The sequence below is a fragment of the Anolis carolinensis genome, chromosome 2 (assembly GCF_035594765.1).
Source record: "Anolis carolinensis isolate JA03-04 chromosome 2, rAnoCar3.1.pri, whole genome shotgun sequence".
NCBI classification, from domain to species: Eukaryota; Metazoa; Chordata; class Lepidosauria; order Squamata; family Dactyloidae; genus Anolis; species Anolis carolinensis.
In genome coordinates this window covers 39,272,849-39,287,566 of record NC_085842.1, presented here as the reverse complement: position 1 = coordinate 39,287,566, position 14,718 = coordinate 39,272,849, and the positions used below count along the sequence as shown (strand labels likewise).

The following is a 14,718-nucleotide window of genomic DNA, read 5'->3' as shown; positions in this document are numbered from 1 at the left end:
TTTGAGAAAATGTGGTTGTAGTATGCCTGCTCCCTCTGCTGGATGTGCCTGAAGCTACTGGCCTTTTGGGAACATCTCCTATCTTTAGCCCCAGTCTGTCCTCCAGGTACAACATATTGCTATCTCCCAGTTAATAACTTAAAGAGCAAAAGCTCAGCTCATGACATGAGCCAATTTTATCACTGGAAAGCAAAAGACAAGGTCGATTAACAGGGCAGCAAAAATGACTGCTTGGTTCCCCAGGTCGACCTCAACTCTCTCCCTTATTGAAATGTGTGTGTCTCCCTCGCCAATCTAGAGGAACAGGCCATTCTTCTTCACAAAGAACCCTTATACATAATCCATAGCAGTGTGGGGATATGTGGTTTTTTAAAAGAGCCGTTTTAAATAAATGAATATGCTATAACGCCAATATGATTCAGAACATTGCTCTTACATCAGGAAAACCCAGAATCCAAGTTTCAGCTTAAGCTGAGATTTGGCTGTATCTGTGGGAAGCCTTTGTTGCTACAAATGTTTTGAACACCTCTCATCCCTTTGGCTAGTTGAGGTTGACGGGAGCTGCAGAATGGAGCATCAAAGGTTTCCCACTCTGGTTCATCTTGGGCGAGCTTCTTAGATGCCGCTACACTAGAAATAGTGTAAAATAGAAATAGAAATTTAAAAAAAAATTCCGCTAAATAGAAATAGGGAGCCCCCGGTGCTGCAGAGGGTTAAACCACTGAGCTGCTGAACTTGCTGATCGAAAGGTCAGCAGTTTGAATCCGGGGAGCAGAGTGAGCTCCCGCTGTTAGCCGCAGCTTCTGCCAATGTAGCAGTTTGAAATGTTGGTAGATCAATAGATACTGCCTCTGCAGGAAGGTAATTGTGCTCCCAGCCACATGACCTAGGAGGTGTCTATGGACGACGCCGAGTCTTCATCTTAGAAATGAAGATGAGAACCAACCCCCAGAGTCTGACAAGACTAGACTTAATGTCAAGGGAAAGCATTTACCTTTATCTTACACTAAAAATAATGTAGCTTGACTACACTTTTACAATCATGGCTCAATGCAATGGAATACTGGGATTTGTAGTTGAGTGAGGCACTTGCACTCTTTGGAAGAGACCTTCTAAAACTGCAATGCCCAGGATTCCATAGCACTGAGCCATGGCAGTGAAAGTGGTGTCAAATTGCATCAATTCTAAAGTGCAGATAGTCTTTTTCCAACTCAGTTTAATTTACCTCAAAGGGTTATTGCGTGGGTAAAAAAAGAGTGCTGGAGAAAAAAATAGGAGTATCCAACCTATTATTCTTGGAGTCACAAGTTACCCTTTCAGTTCAAGTGGTTAAATATATTTGTGTCATTTTAAAGTTCTTCTTGTGAAAGCTGCACAGGTTTCTAATGATTTAGATGGATTAGGGCTTCCAATGAATTAAGAGTCCCAAGGAAATGCATGAGAAATGAGAAAATGTATATGGACACGGATTCATAATTTACACACACGGGATTACAAGCATCATTTGGGCGATTATGAACACACGATATGTCTAAGAGAAGCAATATACATTGGGCTGTTTTTATAGTCTGCTCAGTGCTGACATTTTTCAGCCTAGGTTATACTAAATTAAACATAAAGATGTGCAATGAATCTGTTTTTTAAAAAATATGGCAGCTTCTAATATGTCACTAAAGCAATGCAGTCTTTGGGTTGAAAAATTATTCTAACTCCTGCCCTAGATGTATATACATATGTACATACAAACACCTAGAAAGTAAGAATACCATGGGTGCTATTCTCTACCACTTATAATACATTTCTGTCCATGCATAAAATCTCTTGGTCTAACAGCCTAACTGTCTGTTACGCCTCACATTTCATACAAAATGGAAACTTCTTATCTTTGCCTTGCGTCTGGGCTTTGAGGACCTCCACACCTCCCACCCGCTACCACTTGTGAATTCCAAGATGCTCACTTGACAATACAGAAATCCACGTCCTTGGTAGTAAAGTACAAAAATGCATATATAGCTCTTAACCTGTTGTTTATACTCCACATCTCCGAACTGCCGAACGAAGCTTACAGAAAGAAGGCTGGCATTACTATTCATTTCAAGATGTGAAAAACCGTAGACGTGCTTGTTTTTTTTAAAAAAGATGTTATTTTGAGGAAATATGTTCGCATAAAAATGCCTCCTCTGATATGGTCTTCTGTTGCTGCATACATTGTTAAAGAACGGATCCCTCGCACAAAGCCTTGCACATTCAATGCTGCAGAATTCTAAAAAATCCTATGGTTAAACCCTGTCACAGCAGATGGATTGCATTGGAAATACTCTAAGAAAGCAGAATATTGTGTCCACAGACCAAATGTGACTGAGAAGGAAGGCGCGTGATTAGGATGAAAGCAAATGAACAAATTCGGGGGGTCCCCACTTGAGCCTCCATTGTTTGGGATTCTATTGAGCCAACAGCCACCCATTTTATGTTCAACTTGCCAACATGCTGCGAAGCACATGCCCTCCCATGAAGAACATTTTCTTAAGGGACAGACAATCTGATTGAGGTCTGCTTCCACTTTTATTAGGAAAAGATGAAGTATGAGTGACAGAGTTCACATTATTTCTCCATCTCGGCAAAGCAGATGAGCAGCTGAATTCCCCTCCTGTAGTTTTTCTTCCATGCTTGAAATGAAAGTCACTTCCATGTAGGTAATAACTCTTTGGTGAAGAGCTACCGAATGCACTTTTAGAATTAATGGTGCTTATCCAACAAATATTTAACAGAGCTGCTTTATGATCCAATATTTGGAGGCCTGCTCAAGAGCCCAGTCAGATTTTTGGTTTTTATTTATCTTGGCACCGATCCTTTTTGGGGACTTGTGTCCTGCTTTGCCAACTTAATGGTTTTAACACCAATTGGGGCTTGCGTCTTTCCTAAAAAAAATGGCTCCCAGTTTGGAATTGCCTCTTCTACTTTTGCCCAGTAAAGAGTCTGAAAAGATATAAAATGACACACAATTTCACTTTGCTCCTTGACATAATGTTTACTAGCCGTTCAACAAAACAATCTGAACATACAATGTGTTATTAAAGCTTTTTTTATGTGTGAAGTAATTGAGAAAAGGCCAAATGACTTTGGTGCTCAATCTCAAATCCCTCAATTATACAATATAATGGAGGCTGGAGGGATTTCAATGCCCAGAGTAAATTTGCAATGATTGGTTGTGCCCTCTTGTGGTGAATGGAGTATTAGAATGGTAATCCTTGAACTGTGTAATTGTTTCCTTAAGCTATGCAGCAGTTGTTTCTCTGAACCACAATACTAGTCCCAAATTCTTATTATAATCCTTTTTTAAAAGAATGGTAATCATTTGGGCCTAAAATGGCTTGGCATTTGCATAAAAATACACTGTATTTTTAACCCAATAGCTGGAAATTATTGGGTTAAAATAGTTTTGAGGATAAAGTATGCAATTGCATACAATAAGCTTACAGTGTCAAAGGAATGGCATTAAACTTGGAGAACTGTTCAGACAGTCTACAAACTATATCTGGTTTCAAAAGTGGTGATGCTCTAAGGATCTGGTGGATAAGTCACTTGCACTGCCTCCTAAGTCTAGACCTATCCTAATATTTCCCTCCACATAGTGATATACAGAGAATGGTAGGACAGACCTGCAAAAGATACTTTGGTTTTTAATTCAAAGGCACATGTGGGGAGTCAGATATTCTGAACGTAAAAAGTTTTTGGAACTACATTTAAGAATCAATATTTGTAAAATGTATTCACTGATGGAAAACAGTGCCCAGAATAAATAGCATTTTTAGATTAGGGGATTAAATTAAATAATAGGATATTATTTATTTTTTTATTTACTCCATTTATACCCCACCTCTCTCCCCCATAGGGGATTCAAGGTGGCTTACAACTCTGGCAAGATTCAATGTCGCTTAAAACATAGTAATAAAACATATCCCATCAATTAAAACCAATTAAAACAATTGGGCAAATAAAACATATAGAACAAAACAGATTAAAAACATATAAAGTGCATAATTCTATTCATCCATAATCCTTATTCAGACTGTGTCAAAATCCATAATAACTTATTCTTCAAACGCTTATGTACAAAGCCAGGTATTTAGTTTTTTTCTGAAAACCAGACGAGATGGAGCCTGCCTGATGTCACTGAGGAGGGAGTGCCACAGCCAACGGGCCACCACTGAGAAGGCCCTTTCTCTCGTCTGCAGCAATCGTGCTTGCGAAGGGGGTGGGACCGAAAGCAGGGCATCCCCAGCCAATCTTAAGGCTCTTGTTGGCTCATAAGAGGAATTATTAGAATCCTAACCTGATCTAAGTGTCTCCCCTTGAGTCTAGCTACCAACCCTTTTCTTCACTCCTCCCAGGTCTCTCCTAATTCATCTAATTCAGATCTCCATCCCATCTTTTCATCCACTACTACTTCTTTCTCAACTGACTTTCTAAAAATGACAACTTTGCCCCAGAGCCAACTACCCTTTCATCAGACTATTTTGCTGTCAACTCTCCTTCATATCATTGTTTTGTGAGAGGAGCCATGCAAATTCACTGGGACTCTGGATGTCATTCAGATAATCACCTTAAGCTTCTGAAGTGCCTCCAAAACTCAGTGTAGGCCATGGACAATCCCATTCTTCCCTCCTGAACTCCAAGCAGAAGAGGCCACCTGGCCATTGCCTGTACAGTGCTCTGCTATTGTGGGACTGGGAATATATCAAAGAAAAGCATATTCTGTATGAATCCCAGACTTTCTTTCAAACATGGAGGAAAGGATTGTCCTATACAGTTACACTGTGCTTTGGATGTACACTGGCACACAATGGAATCTGACTGAGGAGACAATACTGTCTCTAATATTTTATTGCAGACTGATTCCTTTAGCCTTACCTCGAGATTAACAATATCGGGATGTAGAAGTAAGTGTTCTCGTGAATGTAGCTTCTTCTCTGCTGCTTCAATATCCTGTAACATATGAAGGACCCTTGTTAAATAACACTTCCAGAACTCAAATATATGTAAACAAATCATGCAAGTCAAAACATATTGCATATTTTCTTATCCAATCGCATCTTACTTATCTGACCGCATCTCCTCATGCCAACCTGCCCAATCCCTAAGATTGTCAGGGGAGACCCTACTCTTGTTTCCGTCACCATCCCAAATGTGGTTGGTGGCAAAGAGAGAGATGGCCTTCTCGGTGGCCGCCCCGAACCTTTGGAATACCCTCCCCAAGGAAAAAAAAGTACCCTCTCTTTCTTCCTTCAAAAAGCAGCTGAAAACCTTTCTGTTTAGGCAAGCCTTCAGTGAAGAAACCTAGACAGAAGTATCAGGAAAGCTAGTTTTTATCGACTGGAGCAAAGTACAATATGATCTGACAAGACTCCACATTAAAGTATATTGTTTTAAAAATGCATATTTATGTTTATTGATTGTTTTATATCTTTATATATGTGTTTTAATTGCTGTTGTTTTGTACTGTATTTAATATGTTGGAAGCTGCTTTGGGTACCTTTGTGGGAGAAAAGTGTGATATAAATAAATAAATAAATAAATAAATAATAATTATTATTTAGTAACCATGCAAGTCAAATATATTTCTATACATTTGTTACGGCTGTATGCTCCCAAGTCATTTCTGACTTATGATGATCCTAAGGCAAACCTATCACAGGCTTTTCTTGATTTGTTTGGAGGGGGGTTGGTCATTGCTTTCCTGAGGCTGAGAGACTATGACTTTCAGGATTTTCCCTGGCTGAGCAGTGACACAAGAATTGTAACTATACTTTCTTTTTCATGAGTCAGACATGAACTGGATTGCTGTTCCAGCTCTACTTGCCACACTTTCAGAAAGACATATCCAGAAGAAACTATGGAGAGGTATCATGATACTACTCTTCAAACAGCTGAAGTTCAGAGAACCATAAAAGTTGGAAGAGTCTCCAAGGGCCATGCAGTCCAACCCTGGTCATGCAAGATGCATGTCTCTGTTTAAAAGCCTCCAAAGAAGGAGTTTCCATCACACACTGAGGCAGTGAGTTCCACTGTTGAACAGCTCTTACAGTCAGGGAGTTCTTCCTAATGTTCAGGTAGAATCTCCTTTCCTGTATTGAGAACCCATATAAGATGTTACATATACGATAACAAAGATTGCTGCCTCAAAAAGCAGGATTACATCCAATAGGCTTGCAATCAAAGAAGAGCAGTTTGAGAAGCTGGAAAAAGTCAAATATGAAATCCACAACATTTTCAACATTAGGTTGACTATTAGGTTCTTAATCATAAGAACATTTATCAACAGAAACAATTCCTTGGAAGAAGACTTTGGTAGAGATTTTTGTTCATAGTGTGTCAGCTTTATCTGGGGGATCCTGTTGGCCTGGATTTCCTGCTTCTGTTGTCAGATAGGACTACATGGCGTATAAAGCTTACATCGCTGCTTTCTGAGAAATGTCTGAATCTCTCTAATGTGGTTATCATTTTATAAGACAAATCCTTGAAAAAAAGAACGTTCATGAATGAGGTCAATACGAAGGTGATTTCAAATGAATCTGCTCTCTGCTGACAAACACACTTAATGGTGCAAAAATTGTTCTTATTGCTGAGGTACTTTTTGTTGAGACCCCGACTGCATGATTTGAACTGCATACGCTGGGGGCAATTTACAGTTAAGATGATTCACAGTTTGGAGCAAAAGCATTTGCTGCACACATGTGATGAAGCCAATATTCTTCCCCAAAGAAAGCCATGAAAGTAACAAAGCCAGAAAGAAAGACAGCAATTTTGCTCAAGCTCTTCCCTGCTCAAGACAAAGATGACTTGCTAATATGCATTCATAACATGTGCACAAAGATGTAGAAAGGCAGCAAGCTGTTCACCAGACATTCAAACTCCAATGAAAACTCACCTCTATTAGCTTTTCTTAGGAAATTTGCACATGGGCTTCCACTTCCATGTGCTGGGTTCACAGAGAACTAGACTCATTTTGAGAGGGGGAGGAAGCGCCTCCTTGAAACTGCAACACTCCCCCTTTTTCCCATGGGCTTTCATACACAAACATTAAAGAGATCAAGCGCAGGCCTTTTGGGCAATTTGAGAGAGATGGGAAGGGGCGTGGGAGTGGGGTGTGAAGGAGCCGGTGCTGAACAGAAATGGAAGAAGGGAGTATAGCAGATGGCATCGTCGGGAGCAGAGAGTGAGTGTGAAGAGTAAGGCATCTTTCAAAATTAAGTTTAAAAAAATAAGAAGGAAATTCCCCAAAGGGACTTCCCATAATTCCCAAAGCATGGCAGCGGAGAAGAATAGGGATCCTATGATAACAGGATCAACAAGACAGGGTGCGCCCAGTGAGCCATGGCGACACTTGGGATACCACTGTACCTAAAAGCCACCCTCCTGATAGAGAAAAGGGACTGTGGGATCAGGACCAAATTTCCTACAGAGAGCAACAAAAAAAGTGACCATCTGAGTGACTGCTAACATGCCAAGACAGGAGAGAAGATGCCAGTTAACTTTCCTTCCTTCCCACACTAATGCATTTATAGCAGTGTAAGACCCTCCTGATCTCCCAAAGAGGGGGGAGTTCACCATGTCAGACTAACAGCTCCAGAAACTAAATGACACCGCAGATGCAGCATGAAACGTAGACACCGAGAACTCCTATCAAAATGTTTCTTCTCTGATCTGAAGGGGAGCCACTGCCATTATCTGAGACCACAGTATCTTGGTGATGTAGAGTACTGCCTCTTAAACTGTGGGTCCCGATCCCAAATGGAGTCCCCTTAGCTCAATGTTGAGGTCAGCAATAAAACTTTGCTGAACTTTTGTCTGTTTTAGACATGTACACAACTCTGTAGTGCAGTGTTCACAGTGGACTCTGCAGAAGATGCTTCAGCTGTACTTCATAAAAAGGAAAATCAGTCTGTTTAGCAAGCATTGCAAATGCTGATTTGCTATTAGTAAATGTTTGATTTTTTATACCATGTTACACACCTTTACACCCGGGGTTATGTAAAAAATTCTCAGGCCAAAAGGGTTCGCAGATGAAAACGTTTAAGAAGCTCTGGTCTAGAGTATTACATAGCAGATAATCATATTTGTTAACGGCAGAATGTTCTGATCTGCAGTAAGGTTTCAGTAACTCTTCCCTCTATTCAATCTAAACCTTTAATTTAGGGTAAGAAGTGTGATTTTGCGGCAAAGCACATGCTTTTTACATAGAAAGGTCCCCTCTTTGATCCCTAAAACCTTCATGAAGGGCTGGAGAAACTGCTGCCTGAATTCCTGGAGAGCTGCTCCCGAACAGGGTCAACAATACTGAGCTCGATCAAATAATCTGACTCACTAACAGGCAGTTTCCTGGGTTTCTAAAAGGACATTTATGATGGTAGGAAAGGAAAGTACTTTGGGGCAAGAAAAAATGGTACTGGCTTGTGTTGATTTTAGCTGAGAAGGGCATTTGGAAGGGCCTACTCACCAGATGTGTCTTTTTGTTGCTCCTATGCAGTTATAGCACATTTTGAAATCCTTTGTCATACAGAATACTGATTTAATGACAGGCACTGACAGAAATTGTTGCTAGAAGCTGAAATATGCCTTTAGCAGGAAAATTATGCTATTGAAAGATTAGATGGCACCTTTGCATGTTGCTGAGAGCATGCGGCAGCCATCTCTCCACCCCACCCCACTCCCCTTTAAGGCTTGGTGACAGGGTTTGCTTTTGGCAATTCTTTTCAATATTTTAAAAGTCAGCAGTACAGACGGTGTTTGGCATTTTACGTCCAGTTTTGTGTACAATGTGTTTTCAAATGCTGCAATTTTATAAAAGTTTCACAGACAGCTGGGAATACAGGGACAAAAAATGCATCAATCCACATTCAGTTCACCTCTTAAACACTACTTACCTGACGCTGATAGTTGAAAAGCCTACAAATCTATAATGCTGCCAGAATAATGCTTTTATTGATTTTAAATACTTACAGAAAAACTTCAGTATTAGCTATAAAGCCTTTAAAAGCTTATTTTATGCCTCATATAATTTTTCCAACTAAATAGAACACACACCGTTATCTTCGGCACATTTTGATCCTTGAGCTTTCATTTCATCATTACTACAATCTCTAGCTGAAAGACAGTGGTTGAAGTTCAATAAGCATGTGAATCCACATAACCAATGATTCAAATCCCACATGCTGCCTTTCATATCAGTTCTGAATAATAGCAATCTAATGCTGAGCAATGGTAAGATTGGATACTGTCAGACCCAGAGATGGCTTTAGCATGTTGTTTCATTGATTCTTCTGAAAAATAAGTTTTGAAAAGTGTTTTTGCCACTCTACATAACGTAGGATCACCCACCAGACGTTTTTTAAAATAAAAAAACACAGAAGGTAGAGGTTAGGAATATAAACCTTAAGCTGACACTTGTGGTGTTTGACAGAAATGGCTAGCTCTGCCAACCATACTGCCCCCTCTGTTTTATTTTAAAGAGAGATTATGGCATGTCAAGAGTCCAAAGGACAGAATGCCTCCATTTCTCTAACAACATAGTATCGACACACGTAGTTTTTGCTCTTGATGGTGAAAAAGTATATTAACTGTGTGAATGGAGAATGTCATTTATGATGATTTCATAACAAACTGATTTTCAGTCTAGCTGCTTCCCTGTCCAGAAAACTATATAGGGACAGTAAATATCCCAATGATTTTAGATTGACAGTCTGATACTTTCTAAAAATAAAATTTAAAAAACCACGAAACTCAGATCCCACTTAATTTCAAGCACAGTACTGCAGCTCTTCTTGAATGCCAAATAATCAACTTACTCTCGTTTTCTTATTCTTCTTTGTTTAATAAAACCAATAGACCATGCCAAATAAGAATATTTCTGTTTCAACCATTTGCTAGTTTTGGAACGAGAAATTTTCAGTTGTTACCAAGAGAGCAAGAATAACTGTTCTTGCAGTTAAAAACAAAATTGAGATCTTTTCACTCCATTTCATTTGAAGGCAGGGAAATACAATGACACCTCATCATGGCATCGGTGTGTTTTTGAGAAAGCCAAATCAACAACTCCCCACATGGTAACTGTGAAATGTACAATGTCTGCTCTTGGGAACAATTTTCTGAAGTTGGCACAAAAATCTGAACCTTATTTTCAAGGTTCTAATATAATATTCTGCGTGGAACTCGTTCCTGTTTTATTTTGTTATCAGAAAGCATCTGCAGTGCTGCATGCCTGTTAAAGCCAGAATAAAATTAATACATCTAAACACACTAATGCTACCGTTTCCTGCCAGACAATTTATTTTGATGGTCATACATATGCTTTTATTTTTTCCACAAATGTTCTAACATTTCTGACACTTGAGGAAATTAGTTAGAGCAACATGACGGTAGACAGAGAAAATTATCGTTAATTATAAATATTTATCCTATAGGTGCATTAGCAGTCTATAGTGGTAGCGACCATTTTAACAGGCACAACTGTTATCTTCTTTAAATTAGTTACTAAAAATACACATGACATAAAATATCTTTGAACAATTTCAATAAAGTGGCCTATGTTTTCGTCCTCTGATTTCACAGTGATCTTCTGTAAATAACATAATCTATGGAAATAGGTATACATAATGAACCTGATTGCTGTAATTATTGATATTGAACCACTAGGTCCTATACAGTATGTCGATATAAATGGGTTTATCTGATATAAAATGTGGACAATTATGGAAGGTCAGTCCTATTAAAACACGATAACAAGTAATTCCCCCATCTGTGACTCCAGCTCCATTTTTTTTTCCTTTTTAAAGATCACATCGGGACTTCTCCAAGTGATAAGCTGCTCTTTCTATCAAAACACAGCCAAATGCCAGTTCCTGTGAAGAACTACGAGTCCCATCATGTGCAAATTTCCCTTTCGGCTCCAGACAGAAATAATCTCATATGCACTGAACTGAAATATGCACAAGAAGGTTACAGAACCCTCCGCTCCAAAAAGAGCAGAGTGGATGAGTGGGTGATCTGTCATAACATGTTTAGAACAAAGCAATTAGAGGGAAGTAATTTCCCATTTTTCAAAGAACGAGGTGACACATCCCGAGTCTTTGAGGCTGCGCTACCCCAGGGAAGTCTCTAGAAAAATAAAACAAAGGCACACTGTCACAAAACATGACACCACACAACATGTAACAGAAGAGCAACAAGGTGAATGTTAAAAGGCATGGTTGAAAATGCATCTGTATCTGCATCTCTGCAAGAAACAAAGCACACATGGCTCAAAAAAAAGAAAAGAAAGAAAGATGGGGAATCATGATGTATTGCCGTTAAGAAGCCTAGTGGTTAACAAATATATGGTGGAGAATAAAAGCAGCTGACCAGCTAGCTTCTTATTTGAAAAGGAAAAAAGCTGACATACCAGAACAACAAAAGACACATCTTTCATGCCCAAAAGGATTCTTGTGTTTATATTCGTCTAAAGGGAAGAGTCAGTAATCAGCCAGTTGGAAATGGTTTCCTTAGAGACAGTAGAACCTGCTGAATTCCAGCCAGAAGAAAGAAAGAAAGATGCTAAGATTTCTCATGCCTTGGCTCCCTCCTAGAGAAATGTTTTGTCATAAAATTTGTGGGGCTAGGCTTTACAGGAAGGGGTGAGCGAGTGTGAAAAAAATAACATGAGCTCATAAGCACCTTCTTTGCAAGTGCCCAGAGGATCCTTACTAAGTGTACTGTCTTAAGATAAAGAGTTCAATCTCATGGCCTAGAGCATGCTCACACTCTTTTTGCATCTCACTGCTAAGTGCTTTAGACATGGCAAGTTGAAATCATGTCCAACTGGCAAAAATAAAATAAAAATAAATCTTTAAGACCTAAGAAGCTGGCAGTCATTTCTCATTTTACTCCGGACTTCATCTTTGTTCTTGAAAGAGTCCTGGGCCAAAATGTAGCCTTGGAAGCTTCTGCTCATATAAAAAAGGCCCACTTGCACTCATTGATACTATGATGGCAACATTACTTCATTTTTCAGAAAAGCAAGCAAACAAACAAACAGTACCTAGTGCCATGACAAGAGAAGGACAGACGTTATTCTTAATGCCTATGGTAAACAGATGCTTTCTTCTCTCTCTCTCTCTCTCTCTCTCTACATATATATCAATGGTATCAATGCACACCTATAAGTAGAATGTATATGACTGCAATTTCATACAACATTTGGTATTAGCAAAATATGTTCACTGCTTTGGACATAGGGAAGAGCAATCTTCATCAATAAGGTTCACACTGGATACATGTACATGATGTGTTGCCATTGAATCTCGTATGGAATTTCCCAATGGACAGTCTCACTTTAGGCATTAGGAAGACAAACAGTTTGCCACTAGTGGTATGTTAAGACTGGGTTTTGACTGCATACAAGGCTAAGCTTTGTGGAAATAGAGACTGTATTGCCCATACTTAAATGAATCTGAAACCAGACTGCAAATACAAATGGTTTTGGTTTTTTAAAAGAATTATCCTTTCTCTTCCAGAGACTAAAAGAGCCAGACAACCAGAAAGCATACTTTCACAGTATGGACTGGTTTTAATTATGATGCTTGTAAGGTGTACTCCATTGTGGGCTTCAAGGATTATGTACTTCGATTACATAGTTTTCATTGTTACTATTACTGAAACAGTTTTACCAGTTTTGTTTCCATGCATCAAGTAGCTATTCCAATTATGCCAGATCTGGTGAACTTCTGACATAATTTTATGAACTATTTTCACAGTGCCATCTCATTGAGGTTTACAAGCTGCAAGAGGATAGGATTTTAAACCAAGAGGGTTTTTAATTTATCCGTCTTAGTGTATGGGTCAAATGCATATATGTATTTATTACAGGAACACAAATGTAAGCTAAGTTATAGCATAATATGGGGATCAGGGGGTTATGCACAAGCTTTCACAAAGAGAGTGTGTTTTTATGAAGAATTTGGGCGCAGTAAGAGAAGTAGATTCCTTACATGAATGGCAGCAGAAGAGAACTAATAGCAGGAGATGTTTAGACAGTTTACTTATTATTTGTAGTTTTAGATTGTTTTAATTGTTAGGAATTATTTGATCAGTATGCTGTCCTAAAATCTTTTGGTATAGGGCAGGATATAAATATTTCAATAAAGAAATACAGATTATAAGAAACAGGAACAGTGGCCTAGTCCAGCAAGACAGTTCTTATGTTCCTAACAGCCTGTTCCATCTTTCCTGTGATAGGGAGAATATAAGGAAGAGTTAAAGACAGAGCAAGGTTAAACTTCTTTTCTATTTCCTTTGGCATTTGATCATAAATTGGTTAGTCACCACTTGAGGAGTCAGCAGAAATTCATGCCTCAAAATGTCACAGGGAGATCTGAATATACAGCTACTGATTAAAAGTCAGGGAAACTTACAGCTAAAAGTACTACATTTCTTTTATGAGCTGCATCAGCTTCTTGCATTTGCCATGTCTTTTCAGCTTCTTTGTCTCCTCGATGACTCTCCATCTGCTGAAGCAACACCAATCTCTGAGACAGGCTAGAAAAGGGAAACATTCTGATAAGTTGGCAGACCAATCTTTCCACACAACATTCAGAAAGACAACCACTCTTTACCCTCCACCCAGCCTTCCTCTAGTTATGTTGAATACAGTGTGGGTGCACTGAAGGAGGGGAAGCACAGAAAGTCCTTTCCTTGCTGTGCTCCCATGGAGAAAGTAACCATCATGTTTTACAATAAGCAGTCTCTGTGCACAGTTGAAACATCCAGAACTGAACACTACAGAAGAAATTGGCTTGGGACACAGTGTTAGGAATCTGTAGCATTACTAGATTAATCAGTTTTTGCAGTTATATGTAGCTCGGCAGATTGAAGCAATATCATGTTTAGAAGGAAGGTTGTTCTGTTCCTAACCTGAGCTTCACCATTGCTTTAACTGATTTGGTTTTTTAAATTATGTACTCCTTTCACTTCCTTGCAATAAAGATTGCTCACACATACTCAGATATATTTGTTCTTCCAGAAATGGGCTTGGTTCTTTCAGAGAAGGGAACACATTTTTCCTATATTTCTCCTATATTCCAAAGTTTCATTGCTATTTCCAGTTTGCTTGCCAGGTTCCAACATGATCAACCTTTCCAGCATAATATCCCTAGATTAGTTGCTTTCTCCTTACTTAATGAGGAGGATAGTGTTGCATTCTCAGAGATAATCTCCCACAGAGAAATCATTAGTAAGAGATTTAATTAAGAATACAGAGAAGTGGAACTGAGACAGGTCTGATGACTGCATGGTGACTTGCCTGGTGTGAAAGTTGTAGGCATCATGATTTGTTTAAGAAGGATGCTAGTGTGAATCAATAGATGTGCTATATGCTGGTAGCAACAACATTATGAAACACTGCCATGAGACTCTGGAGCTACGATGCTGGAATTTGGGACCATCAAGGTTGGAGTGTCACAAATGTTACTGGTTCCAAAACAGAGACACTTGATTATGTGGTCATAATGAATGCGATATTGGAAGGAATGCTTGTCTATATGCACCAGGATAAGCTTCACTTGTACAGAAGAGGAAAGCTGGTGCTTGATTTAAAATGCTGGATATCTTGAACTTGCAATTAAAAGGATTACAGAAACATTCTAAATTATCTTTTGAGATGAAGTGAAGAAAACCTGTGATATGTCT

At 39.0% G+C, this 14,718-nt stretch overlaps 1 protein-coding gene across 3 annotated transcripts in view; it reads right to left on the bottom strand.

Annotated features, from left to right (window-relative positions):
* The window catches only part of cep15 (centrosomal protein 15), a 42,470-nt gene that overhangs the window by 15,630 nt on the left and 12,122 nt on the right, over window positions 1-14,718 (bottom strand). For 2 of the 3 annotated variants that reach the window (XM_003223581.4, XM_062969658.1), the window contains exons 3-5: window positions 13,446-13,569; window positions 4,912-4,986; window positions 2,544-2,976 (exon numbers count right to left, since the gene is read on the bottom strand). In XM_003223581.4, the coding sequence (XP_003223629.1) occupies window positions 2,833-2,976; window positions 4,912-4,986; window positions 13,446-13,569 (343 nt within the window). In that variant the 3' untranslated portion in view covers window positions 2,544-2,832. Of the gene's footprint in view, window positions 1-2,543; window positions 2,977-4,911; window positions 4,987-13,445; window positions 13,570-14,718 lie in introns of those variants that run through there. The other variant, XM_062969659.1, reaches the window with a different exon arrangement.